At 32.7% G+C, this 13,506-nt stretch overlaps 1 protein-coding gene across 3 annotated transcripts in view; it reads left to right on the top strand.

The window, feature by feature from the left end:
* Positions 1 to 280: 280 nt before the first annotated feature.
* Positions 281 to 13,506, top strand: part of MTMR2 (myotubularin related protein 2) — a 56,735-nt gene continuing 43,509 nt past the window's right edge. Inside the window, exon 1 of one of the 3 annotated variants that reach the window (XM_031961038.1) lies at positions 281 to 409. Coding sequence is in view for 1 of the 3 variants with exons in the window: in XM_031961036.1 (XP_031816896.1) it covers positions 5,490 to 5,507 (18 nt within the window). In the remaining 2 variants the exon portion in view is untranslated. Of the gene's footprint in view, positions 410 to 5,446; positions 5,508 to 5,541; positions 5,604 to 13,506 lie in introns of those variants that run through there. The other 2 variants (XM_031961036.1, XM_031961037.1) reach the window with 2 other exon arrangements.

Here is a 13,506-nt window from a genome sequence, read left to right as displayed (position 1 = left end):
GAGTTGGAAGAAAGAAGAAGGAATCCTATAGCAGGGATATATGATGTGATGTCTGTAGAGTAGCTGGAAAAAAATGGAAATGATATATGGTAGGGGATATGAATAGTGTCCTGACAGGAACTGAATAGCATGTCCATTTTGGAGTACACAAATAGACAATCTTTAAAAGAATAAAATAAATAGACAAGGTGGGACTATGGAATTGGAAAGAGTATTTTAAAATTTTCATGCATTAGAAATATTGTTATCTATAATTTATACATCTTTCAAAAATTTTTTTAAATTTTATTTTCTGTTTTGTAGTGCCTCTACCTCTCATTCGGACCATTCTGTACATTTAAAATCAGCTTCTGTCATATCATCGGATTCTATTTCAACTTCAGCAGACAATTTTTCTCCTGACTTGAGGGTATGTATTCTAATTTTTAAAAGTGAAGACGAGTTGGTTTAAATTGATTACTTATTGATAGACATTCTCTCATGAGCAAAAGCTTAACAATTGAACCAGAAAGATCAAATTTGCTGCCTGGGTGTGGCCTATAAACTTTATAATGTGGCCCACATCAGATTGAAATGTAATTGGAAAGTATTTAACAAAAGAATTAAAAATACAATACATATACCATTGGTCTAAGCTGTCTCTCTGAAGGATAGTGGGTCATTTGAACTTGGGCTTGAACCTTGTTAACTCTGTAACCCTCTACAAGCCTCTGAACCTCTTTTGAGTTTCAACTTCTTAATAAGGAAATAATGTACTTACCTCATGGGGGTGCTGTGAGGCTCATGTGAGATAATATATGAAATATATAAATAAAAATGTTATTAATTTACAATATTCACTTTACATTTGTGAAAATTACTTCTTTTCTTTTCTTTTCTTTTCTGTGAAGCCTTTTTTCTGGTCTTTCCAGTTGCTAGTGTGCAATTTTCTTTTTTTTCAATATCATTTTATATTGTGCTTATTTTTGTCTCTAATATGTCCCTGAGGAGATTGTAAGCTCTTATTTTGTTTGTCTATATGCATATTTCCACATGGGATGGCTAAGATAAAAACCTTGAAGTTGATGGTAAAAGTACAAATTTAGTCTTCCCAAATAAAAATTTCTGGAAATTTCTCTTTAAATCTCTAAATTACAAAATAGACTTCAACACTTGTGGTATATTATATGTAATAGTCACTTCAAATGAATTAACTTATCATATAGAAAGTTTACTACTTTTATGATAAAATATAAAAATAATATAAAGCAAACCAGAATGAGAGAGAAAGAGATAAAAATGATGATGAGATAACCTTAATCCTTACCAAGATTTACTCTTCTACTTGTTCCAGTGATCTCACTCTTATCTTGTCTCCTCCAACAGATTGTCCCCTCTGGCATCTCTTTCCCTAATTTTCCATCTCTCCCTGTCTACTGACTAATTTTGTATTGCCCAGATCACCCCATCCTTGAAAATTTCATCTGAGCCTTCTGTCTTCTATTTCTCCTGCCCAAAACTCCTCAAAAAGATTATATAACCACTTTTTCTCTTCTTATTCTTTTCTTGACCAAACCTCTTATAATCTTTCTTCAGACCTTATCATTCCATGAAATTGCTTTCTCCAAAATTACTGATGATCTCTTAGTTGCCAAATTGAATGACTTTTTCAGTCCTCATTCTCCTTAACCTCTCTCTAGCCTTTGACATTGTTGATTCTTCTCTCCTTCTTGGTATATTCTTTTTTTTTTTTTTGTATGCTACTTTCTTCTAAACTAGTAAAACCTGTGTTCAAATACAACTTCTGTCCTGTCTGTGTAAGCATAGGTTTAGTAATTTCATTTAGACCTTCTAAATCTCAGTTTCCAAAGCTGTAATGCAGGGTAAGTGAAGCATCTAATATGATAGGATCATTGGAAAGTTCAAAAGAGATAATGATTATGCTTTGCAAACTTTTATAGAGTTTTTATTATTTTTCATTTTATAGTATGGATTCAGATTGAATTAAAAGTTTACAGTCTGAGGTATCAAATTAAGGCATTCATTGTTACTTAAATTGATAAGTGGGGCAGCTAGGTGGCACAGTGGATAGAATACCACCCCTGAAGTTAGGAGGACCTGAGTTCAAATCTGTCCTCAGGCACTTAATACTTCCTAGCTGTGTGACCTTGGGCAAGTCACTTAACTTGATTGCCTCAGAAGGAAAAAAAATTGATAAGTGCTCAGTATCATCAATAAAAATATAAAATGAAATTGCATTCATTTAAGTTGATATTTTTTGTTATGTATATTAATATTTATAATTGAGATATGTTTTTGTAATTTATATTAATGTAATATTGTGGGATATTTAATTTTAAAAATAAGACTTTAATTCCAGGCCCACAAATGAAATGATTACAGTTTATTTAGTTTAATTTTCAACTAGGATAAAGTTATTATTTACACCAGATTTCTGCCCTGTGGAATTGCAGAAAAAGAAACTATGAGAAGTAATGACCATTGGCAAAGTTATGATTTGTAAAAGTTTTACTTTAGCTTTTAAAACTACCTTACTTTTCAAAGTGTTTAAAATCCTTGACCTTCTATTGATTTTTCTAATTATGCTTAATTATAGAACATTGTTTTTATCTCACCTGCAAAAAAGAACTTCCTTATAATGAATTTCTACTCTCTATCTCTACATAGTCTTCCTTTCCTTTCCTTTCCTTATTGGATTTCATATACTGCCAGTTCTCTGCTCTAGGATCTTGTGTGCTTTCTGTATTCTCTCTTTACCATATCAGCTTCTGGGGGTCGAATTTCCTTTCTATGCTGATGATTCTTGTATTTCTATATCAAACCTCATTATTTCTTCTGGGCTTGTCAACTACTTACCTATTGAACATTTTGAACTGGATGTGCTGAAAAAATCTTTTACTGTATATGACCAAAACATGACTCATTAACTTTTCCTCCAAACCTATGCCTCTTTCTAATCTCTCTTTCTCCCTAGGATAACTTCTAGGTTTTAGTCATTCAGATTTACAACCTAGGACTCCTTAACTCGTCTTTCTCTACAATCACCCCCATATCCACTTATTTATTAAATCTTTTCAATTTTCCCCCCTCAGTATCTTTTACACTCACCTCCTCTCCACTCACATTGCAACCATACTACTTCTGACCCTTACCCTCCTTGTCTGAATTATTACAAAATCTTTCTGATTTTTCTTTCTATATTTAGTCTTCCCTCTTAAATTCATCCTCCACACAGTTGCCAAAAGGATACACCTCAAATTCAAATCTGATCATGTTCACGTTACTTTCCTTATAAAGAAGCTTAGGGACTCTCTGTTGTCTCTGTGTCAAACTTTTTTTTTTCTTTTTTTGCGTAGGCAATTGGGATTAAGTGACTTGCCCAGGATCACACAAGCTAGGAAGTTTTAAGTCTCTGAGGACAGATTTGAATTCAGGTCCTCCTGACTTCAGGGCTGGTGCTCTATCCACTGCGCTATCTAGCTGTCCACCCTGTGTCAAACTTCTTTTTAATTTTTAAAACTTTTTTTTCCCCAATTACATGTAGAGATAGTTTTCAACATTTTTTTTTTGGTAAGATTTTAAGTTCCTAATTTTTCTCTTTCCTCTCTGTCTGAGATGGCAAGCAATCTGATATAGATTATTAATGCACAATTATGTTAAACATAAATTTTTGTTGTTAAAGAACAAAAAGGAAAATCCCCCCCCCCCCAAAAAAAAAAAAACCCAAAGAAAATGAAAATAGAATGCTTTGATTTGCATTCAGACTCCCTTAATTCTTTCTCTGGATGTAGAAAGCATTTTCCTTCATGAATCTTATTGGAATTATCTTGGATCACTGTATTGTTGAGAAGAGCTAAGTCTATCATAGTTAATCACTGCACAAAGTTGTTGTTACTGTGTACATTGTTCTCTTGGTTTTGCTCATTTTACTTATCAAAAGTTCCTGTAATCTTTCTAGACTTTCTTGAAATCTGCCTACTCATCATTTCTTGTAGCACAATAGTATTTCATTTACCCCAACTTATTTAGCCATTCCCCAATTGATGGGCACTCCCTCTAATTCTTTGCTATTGCAACAAGAGGTACTATAAATATTTTTTGTATATGTAGGACCTTTTCCCTTTTTTATGTCCTTTTTGCGATATTGACCTAATAATGGTATTGCTAGATCAAAGGGCATATGTAGTTTTATAACCCTTTAGGCATAGTTCCAAATGGCTCATCATAGTGCTTAGATCAGTTCACAACTCCACCAACAATGCATTAGTGTTCCAATTTTGTTTGCTAATATGAGAGGTGTGAGGTGAACCTCAGAGTTGTTTTAATTTGCACTTTTCTAATAAAAAGTGATTTTTAAAAAGCATTTTTTCATGTGACTACAGTTAGCTTTAATTTCTTCATTTGAAAACTGCCTGTTCATATCCTTTGACTATTTATTAATGTGGGAACTACTTGTATTTTTATAAATTTAACTCAGTTCACTATATATTTGAAAAATGAGGCCTTTATTAGAAATACTTGTAAAAATTAGTTTTGTTTGTGTAAAACTTTTAACATTTAATGTAATCAAAATGATCATTTTTCATTTCATAATGCTTTCTATATCTTGTTTGGTCATAAACTCTTCCCTTCTCCATTTGATAGGTAAACTAATTCTTGCTCTCCTAATTTGCTTATGATATTATTCTTTTCTAAGTCTAAATCATGTATCTATTTTGACCTTATGTTGCCTAACCCTAATTTCTATCACTCTGTTTTCCTATTTTCCCAACAGTGTTTGTCAAATAGTGAATTCTTATCCCAGAACCTGAAGTCTTTGGATTTATTAAATAATAGATTACTGTAGACATTTACTATTATGTCTTGTGTACTTAATCTATTGTGCTGATTTCTTTTTAGCTTTAAAAGCACTTCATAATCTGGCTCCAGTCTGTTCAGCTTATTATACAATAATAAATTAGTTAAAGTCAATCATTTATTAAGCACTTACTATGTTCCAAACCCTATGTACTTTGTATTACTAAGGATACAGAGACAAAATTCTAAGTCTAGCACCTCAAGGATCTTATATTTCTATTGGGAAAAGAAAATATGTATACTTTAAAAGCAGATAATGTAACTTACCTTAGATGGAAAAGTAGGATCTAGGAAATCAGAAAAGACTTTCAGAAGTGGCACTGGAACTAAATTTTTTCTTTTTTAATAATAAACTTAACAAACATGAACTTTTTAATATACAAAGAATAATAGAAAAAGGATTATGTGTGAAGCTAAACTTTGGTTAAGTACAGTTTTAAAAATTGCTTATTAAATTTAATATGCAATGCAGATTTAACAAGCTAGCAAAACTGCTTGCTTATGTCCTCTCTTGAATTTTCTGTTTTCTAACTTCTTGAAGTAATAATTCAAGTGGCAGAGTGGTGGAGGGAGAGTATTCCAGAGATGGCAGTTGACAGGAATGAGAGCATGGAGATGTGAGATGGAACTTCATGTGTGAGGAATGGCAGGTAGGCCAATATGGTTGGACTGCAGAGTAATGGAAGGGAATCATGTGTGAGAAAGCTGGAGAAGTAAGGGGGAACAGATGTCATTAGAGACTTGAGGTAGGGAGATTAAATAAGAGGATATTGCAATTATCCTAGCAAGAAAGGATGAGAGCCTACACTATGTTGGTGGTATGAATGGGGAAAAAAAAGGAGACTGTATGAGATATTGTGGAGATAGAAATGATAATATTTGGTAGCTGGTTAGATATATTGAATGAGAGAGAATAAGGAATCAAAAATGAAAATGTCAACTGGACAAAGCCCACTCCTCAAAATGCAGGAGTCCAAGCTGATTTGAAAGCAAAAGAGTTATATTAGAAGGAAAATCAGATACTAGTGCTGAAGCAACACAGTACAAAGTATAATGGAATCTATGCTGTAGGAGAGATGGAAACAGTTTATGTTTGAAAACCACAGAGGGAAGATTTAGGGAGGAATTAGGGTAAAGAAGGGACAGTCTTTCCCAGGAACAGGTTGGACACAGAAGCAGGAATGGTTGACTGCAGGGATGGTTTAGTTTGGGGTGCACAGCTTAGTAAGGTCAGCCAGTAAAGATCAGCATAGGTGTCCAGGAGTGGGCAAGACTGGGTCACTGCAGCCTCCTGATTGGCTCCTTTTACTCTATGTCTAGCGTACCTACCTGGTAAGGTTGCTCGTAGTAAATAGACAATTTAATCTTGGGCACTTTCACAATATCTAGGTGCCTAACTGAAAAGATGGTGGTGTTCTCCATAGTAAAAGAGAAGTTTGAAAAAGGATGAGTTTGGAGGCTGGTGATGGTGGGAAATAATAGTCTCCATTTTAGACATATTGAATTTAAGGTGTTTATAGAATTTCCAATTTGAAGTATACAATAGACAATTGGTTGTATAGGATTGAACTTAGATACTTATAGTGGATATTAAGATGTAGTTATCGTTTTTCTACATATAAACAATAAATGAACCTTTGGAAGCTTCTGAAGTTATCCCATGAATGAATGCAGAGACTGGTGCCATAAGGTTGACTCACAATCAGTGACATGGAAGATCAATTGCAAAGAAGATTGAGAAGTTGGCAGTTAAGTAGTTAAATTCAAAAGAGAAGTGTGTCCAGGAAGAAATTAAATACTCCAGAGGGATCAAGAAGAATGAAGACATAGAAAAAGTCCATTAAATTTGACAATTAAGGGATCATTGCTAACTTTGGAGAGATTGCTTTCATTTGAGTGATGCAAGCTAGAAGCCAGATTACAGAGAGTATAGAAGAAGGAAAAGCAATGGCTTTTTTCAAAAATTTTCTCTGAAGAAGGAAAGAAACAGAAAAAGATAGGATATTATTTGATAGGGCAGTTAGAATAGGGGATACTTGGCTATGCTTTTATGTAGTAGGATAGGAATGAGTAGATAATGAAAGACTGAAGATTGGAACAAAGAAATGATAATGAGAGCTATTTGATGGAACATTTTAGGGAAAATGTGAGTTTAAAAAGCAAATACATCAAAGTTTCTATGTTTCATCCAAATTTTGTTAATAAGGAAGTTTAGGGCTACATTGTTCAGAAGGATTTTTCTATGCTTATGTGTAGGCAGATGCTTATTCAACCTTGTTTTCTCCACAGAACCTAACACAATGTATTCCAAAAAATTTTAAATGAATAGGTTTAGTATAAGATTATAATATATTTTGTAAATAATATTTTTACAAGCTGTATTAGACAGCATTAATAGGCAGAATCTCTTATGACACAAGCCAATTTAAAAAGATCTATCCTATACTTTCTTGCAAAACTTCAGTGATATAACCTTTTAAAAGCATGTCACATTTTATTAAGACTAACATGTTTTCTGATTATGGACATGATGCCTTATCAAAAGATTAATGCATTTAAACAGATTTACTTTTAAACATTAATTTTTTACTCATAGGGTTTATTGGATCTACAGTGACAAAGTACTGTTAGTATGGGTTGTTAGCTGTAGCAAGGACAGTCTTTTGTCAAACTGTATGTTAAAATATTATTGAGGTATTAATTAAAATGGAATGTTACTCACATTATTGAGTTTTTCTTTTTTTTGGTTAGCTTAGCTTGCTATAAAAAGAAGTCTTGTACAGAGAGATAATAGTAGATGTGTTTCTGAAAAGTCAGATATCTCACATTGTAGTAAATTGAATCATATTTTTTCCCATTGTCATGTTGTGAGTCCTAAAAAAAAAAAAAAAATAAAGAGAATATTACTGTTCAAGGCAAACTACTTATCAGTTTTATGAATTTGTACTTTAGACTTTTCCTACATTTCTTTTATGGTAATCTATTACAATTTTGTGCCGATATCTATGCAATTCTATTGCTCAAATTACAGTTCTCTTTTGCAACTTATTCTTTAAAGTTACCAAAGAAATTGGAACTTTGTATGAATTTCATAAACTTCATATTTTTTTTCCTTTCTTGAACAATCTCTATAAAATCAGGCTTTTGAAAGCTTTGGAACAGATCTCTATAAAATCAGGCTTTTGAAAGCTTTGTAAAAAGATCTTTTTTCCTTTTTTTTTTTTTTTTAACCTGATCCTTGCTCTTAATTGCAGTGTCCTTCCAAAATGCTGGTGCTTGATAAAGTGATAAATTAAAATCAGTTAACCAAGCAATATTTTTTGATACTATGTAAATTCTGTGAGTAGAATTCAGAATTGAAAATGGAAGTAGCAGTATCTTTTCCTTCCTTGCCTCCTTCAGGAGGCTTGATCTCACAATGAGATGTTTGATAAATAGTGAAACACTTGGGTTTTGTTCTTAACCATCTGTGCCTGTTTTAAAATACTTAATAGAATTCAGCCAGGCAGGGTGCTTTTCAAAAGATGTTATATTTTGAATATTTTCTCTAGAAAGCAAAGATCAGATTAAACTGGATCTTGTCTTTGAGTGTATGTTAATGAAAATGGCAAAAGCATGTGCTAAAGAATCAATATGTAAATCTCATTAGAAACTTCATCATTATTCAGAGGTTTAGGGTTTTAAAGAAAATAAAAGAACAGAATTGTCTTTCTGGCTATGAAATGATAAAATCACGGTATTTCCATTTATTGCTTGAAATCTTTCTAACATCCTCAGTTTCTATTTTGTTTTAATTATACTATGGAAGTAAAAATAGTATCAAGTGTGATTATAAAATTGTTCAAATTGTTGTTAATTTCAAAATACAAGTAAACTAATGCTTTTTCATAACACAGAATGTTTCTCTGTTGTAGTGCTTTTTTTTTCTTTTATTTATTTATTTGTTTATTTTTTGCTGAGGCAATTGACTTGTCCAGGGTCACACAACTAGGAAGTATTAAGTGTCTGAGGCCAGATTTGAACTCGAGTCCTCCTGACTTCAGGGCTGATGCTCTATCCACTGTGCCACCTAACTGTCCCGCTGAAGTGCTTTTCAATTAGTACTTCTTGTTTAAATAAATATAAGAAGTCATTTATGTTGTGTGAACAATTCAGTTATAAAGCTATTTAGAAATATGTTGGGATGAAGGATTTATCAGAACCAAATCATCAGAGGGAAATTGAATGACGGTCATTGATAAAGTGAAATATCATATGGAAATTGTAAAATATGTTGTTTGTCTTGAAATTGATAAAGTTTTTATTTGGCATTATATTCATTCATCATTCATCATTCATCAGAGAATGATGTGAAGAATGCTTATCTGGGTCTCATAGTGGGTTCTAATACATCCTATTCTGTATGTGTGAGACATTGTATGAGTTTCATGGAGCACTTGTGAAAATTAAATAAGACTATCTTTAAGAAAGAATTTTAAAATGATAAAGCACTGTAGTGGTATAAGGATATGGTGTTATTGCTAACAAATACATAAAACAATCTAGGATGAGAGGACTTGATTTAAGAGTAATTATAGATAAACTGATGCCCAAGGATGTTAAATGATTTGTTCAAGGTCTTACAGATAATAACCATAATAAATAGTAATGTTTCATATTGGGAGGAAATGTGAGAAATCATTCAAGTATTTATTAGATGCCTACTATATGCCAGCCACTTTGCTGGGCACTGGGGATACAAAGACCATAAATGAACTGATCTCTACTCACAAGTACTTTTTAAAGTGAGAAATAAGTACATTCAGAATAAATATTAAGAGTATAAGTGGTTAAATGCAAACTAGTTTGAAAGGAAGGGCAAAGAAATCATGTGGTAAGACCTCTGGTTCAGGAAAAATTATTTTGGCAGTTTTGTAGAGAATGGTTTGGAAAGGAAAGCAGTGGAAGATATAGACCAAGAGGCTTAGGGTTTATAGTAGAAATAACATGTACAGAGAGAAAAGAATGCAAGAGATGTGGACATTGAATTGGCTTACATGGCAACTATTTGGATATGTAGTTAATACCTTCTTCTAGCCTTCTAGAAATCCACTATTTCTTAGGCCATCCATCTACTTTGAGAGAGTTTTTGTTTCCCTGTATTGAATGTACATCTGCCCTTCTAGTTCCCCAATTTATTTTTCATAATTCTGCCTTCTGGGGCCAAGTAGAAAAAGTGTGCTCTTTCTTCTATCTGTGAGCCTTCTTTTGGAACTTAAAATATTTAAAAACCACTCCCATCATGTCCTTCAGGTTAAACTCTTCTAGTTCCTTCAACTAATGTTTATTATATAACAGAGTGAGAACCCATATCAATTTGCTTGTCCTGTTTTGAATGCTCTCTAGCTTGTCCTTCTGTTGGAAACAAAATTTTGAACCCCAAATAAGGGCACAGTAAATGTACAACTTCAGCATTAGTGAAAGAAACAGTTTACTAACTTTTAATATGTTCTTGCTGGAAGTGGATGTGAAAACTCAAAATGAGCTCATTTTTCAGGAGCAAGAGCATAGTCTTTTATTCCTGATTCTGGCCATGAAATCCCTCCCTCATCTTCTTGCTGGGAAGGTGAGCATTTTTTCCCAATCTTCCTACAAGATACACTCCCTTAATATGTCCTCCCTCATGTTACATACATTTTATGACTTTTAAAATGAGCTTTAACTCCTTTTGCGGAGGAGAGGTTAATATTTGTGAAGTAAATAAGCATGTATAGTCTAGTTAAGCTATGGCTTTTGTCCTATTTTTAGCTTTTTTTTTTTTTTTTTTTTTTAACTACCTTGTTTTGTCTAGTTTTACCTAGCATAAGCTGGTTTCAGGTGCTCCCTTGCTCCCCTCTTGCACTACTTCCGATTTCAGACTTTCCATTTTCCTCCATTATGGGAAGATAGCTGTTGTTATTTCTCATACTTCCTAAAATATGATACCCCGAATGCTGCAGTTGCACTCTGATTTAGACACATTAGAATGGGACCATTACTTTCTTCATTCTGGATTAAGTCCATTTTAAAACAATTTATTATGTAGTATAGGTTTTTTTTCGTGCCTGAATCATATTGATTCAGTTCTAGTCTCTTAAATTTTCAGAGCTTTTTCACACAAACTATAGTCTGCTTATTTTTTTTCCCGTGTCAAACTAGTCCACTTAATTTTTTTGAACCTAAGCATAGGACTTTACATAATAAATTTCAGGGTATCCCAACGATTTCATTTTTCAAATCTACAGATATTTTTGGACCCTGACCCTATCATTTAAACTGTTACTTATTCCATGTCACTAGCCCTGTAACTTAAATATGCTGACTGATAGGCTAGCAAAGATTGAGGAATTTTATTTTCTTACCACCTTAGCTCTAACATCTTTACATATTTCAGTTGCACTGTTTGTTCTCTTATTCTGACAGAAAAGAAGAAGACATTTTAGGTATCATAAAGTTATAGAATTTTAGGGTCTTAAAGGGACCTTAAAGAACATTTATTCTATTCTCTTCATTTTAAAGAGAAGAAAAAGAAGGAAAGCATTCTAGGTATCATAAAGTCAGAATTTTAGGGCTGGAAGGGACTTCATTTTACAGAGAAGGAAAATGAAGCCAAAAAAAGTGGAATCTCATATCTAAAGTGAGACAGCAGTAAAATGACAGCTGGAACTAGAATTCAGGTCTTTTGTCTTAATCTTGTAAATGTATTTCATTGTCTTTTTCTGTTACATTACATAGCCTTAAAAGGAAAAGCCTTAGCATAAATGATCACAATGAACAGTCAATAGATGTTTCTCCTGAACTGAATGTTGTGCATTGGAACTGGGTAGCTAGAATGGGGCAAAATTTTAGAGGACTTGTTTTAGACAGACACATTAGAACTTGATTTTTTAGATAATAGAGACAGACCCATGGTAGTAAAATCAAGACTTGAAAGAGTCTTAAGATATTATCTCTTCCAGTGTTTTCATTTTTACAAATGAGGAAAACTTAGACCTAGAAAAGTTAAGTGACTGAACCTAAAATCATATTTAAACCCTTCATAATATGACTAAAGGCTGTTTTTCTGAGCTGGTCAATTATAGTTTTACCCAATCTATTTCTAGCCAAACTATTCTTACTGTTCTTCTCTTCCTTCTTATATGACATTCCATTTCCTGGCTCCATGATTTTGCACTTTCCTACATTCCTAGAATGCTTTCCCTTCTTTATTTCACTTCTTGGAATATCCAGGTCTTTTCTGGGCTCAAGATTTTTCTTTCTCTCTTTTCCCCCTTTTCCTTATTTAAATATAACATATATTATTTATCTATGAATATGTTGTATATTTTCATTAGAGTGTAAGCATCTAATTTAGGTCAGAGAATTTCTCAAAAAAATTAGAAAAAAATGTATATCTCAAGTACCTAGGAAAATGGTAGAACAAAGAGGTGGAGTGCTCAAGGGTAGAGAAAAAATATGTAATTATAAAGATAACAAAAATTGAAAATAGATTCTTATCAGGGAGGGAATTCATGGTGAGAATTATTTTTCAGATTGAGTGAGGAGAGAGAGAGATGGAAAGATAAAAGGTTGTGATTGGAATAGAAAATTTCAGAGGTTAGATACTGGAGGCAGAATGCTTATTTTGGATAATGAGATGAAGAGTAATATGATCGTTATTTTGGATCAATTTGACCCAAGAAACTAGATTCTTAGAAGGGACATCAGTATGTGTATTAAAGTCTTTAATTACATGGGTAGGTGTTAGGAGAACAAATATGAGATACATGTTGATTTTGGAGAAGGAGGGACTATAATTTGGATGTAGATGTCTGTAACCAGGATTTTTTTGGTGTAGTTAGGAATTTTTCCAATTATTTGTAAAGCTAGCTTTCAACATTCATTTTTGTAAGATTTTAGTTACAAATTTTCTTTTCTTCCTCCCTCCTTTACCTTCTCCCTCCCCAAGACAGCAATCTGATACAGGTTATACCTTTGCAGTCATTTTAAACATATTTCCTTATCAGTCATGTTGTGAAAGAAAAATTAAAACAAAAGAGAAAAACCACAAGAAAAAAAAATAAACAAACAAAAAAAGTGAATTGTAGTTCTCTCTCTGGATGTTGATGGTATTTTCCATCCCAAGTCTATTGGAATCGTCTTGGATCAGTGTATTGCTTGTCATATCTGATCACACAATCTTTCTGTTACTGTATACAATGTTTTCCTGGTTCTACTAAGGTCATTTAGCATCAGTTCTTGTAAGTCTTTCCAGGATTTTCTGAAATCAGCCTGCTCATCATTTTTTATAAAATAGTAATATTGCGTTACGTTCATATACGACAACTTATTAAACCATTCCCCAACTAATGGACATCTACTCAATTTCCAATTCTTGGTTACCACAAAAAAAAAGCTGCTGCAAATATTTTTACACTTGTGTGTCCTTTCTCCTCTTTTATGATCCCTTTGGGATACAGACTCAGTAGCATATAGGTAGATATTTCTTAACCTATATTAAAAAGTAGTGAGAAAGAAACCTTCTTGCTTTACTGATGAACTTAAACTATTAGGAAAGTTTTTGTGTTTCTCCATTGCAAGTCATGGTAATTTTTGGTTTTAGATATATATATACTTTTGATCATATTAAAA

Source organism: Sarcophilus harrisii, chromosome 3 (assembly GCF_902635505.1).
Source record: "Sarcophilus harrisii chromosome 3, mSarHar1.11, whole genome shotgun sequence".
In the NCBI taxonomy this organism is placed as follows: Eukaryota; Metazoa; Chordata; class Mammalia; order Dasyuromorphia; family Dasyuridae; genus Sarcophilus; species Sarcophilus harrisii.
The sequence above is the reverse complement of the archived record's forward strand: the minus strand, read 5'-3'. Positions and strand labels throughout refer to the sequence as shown.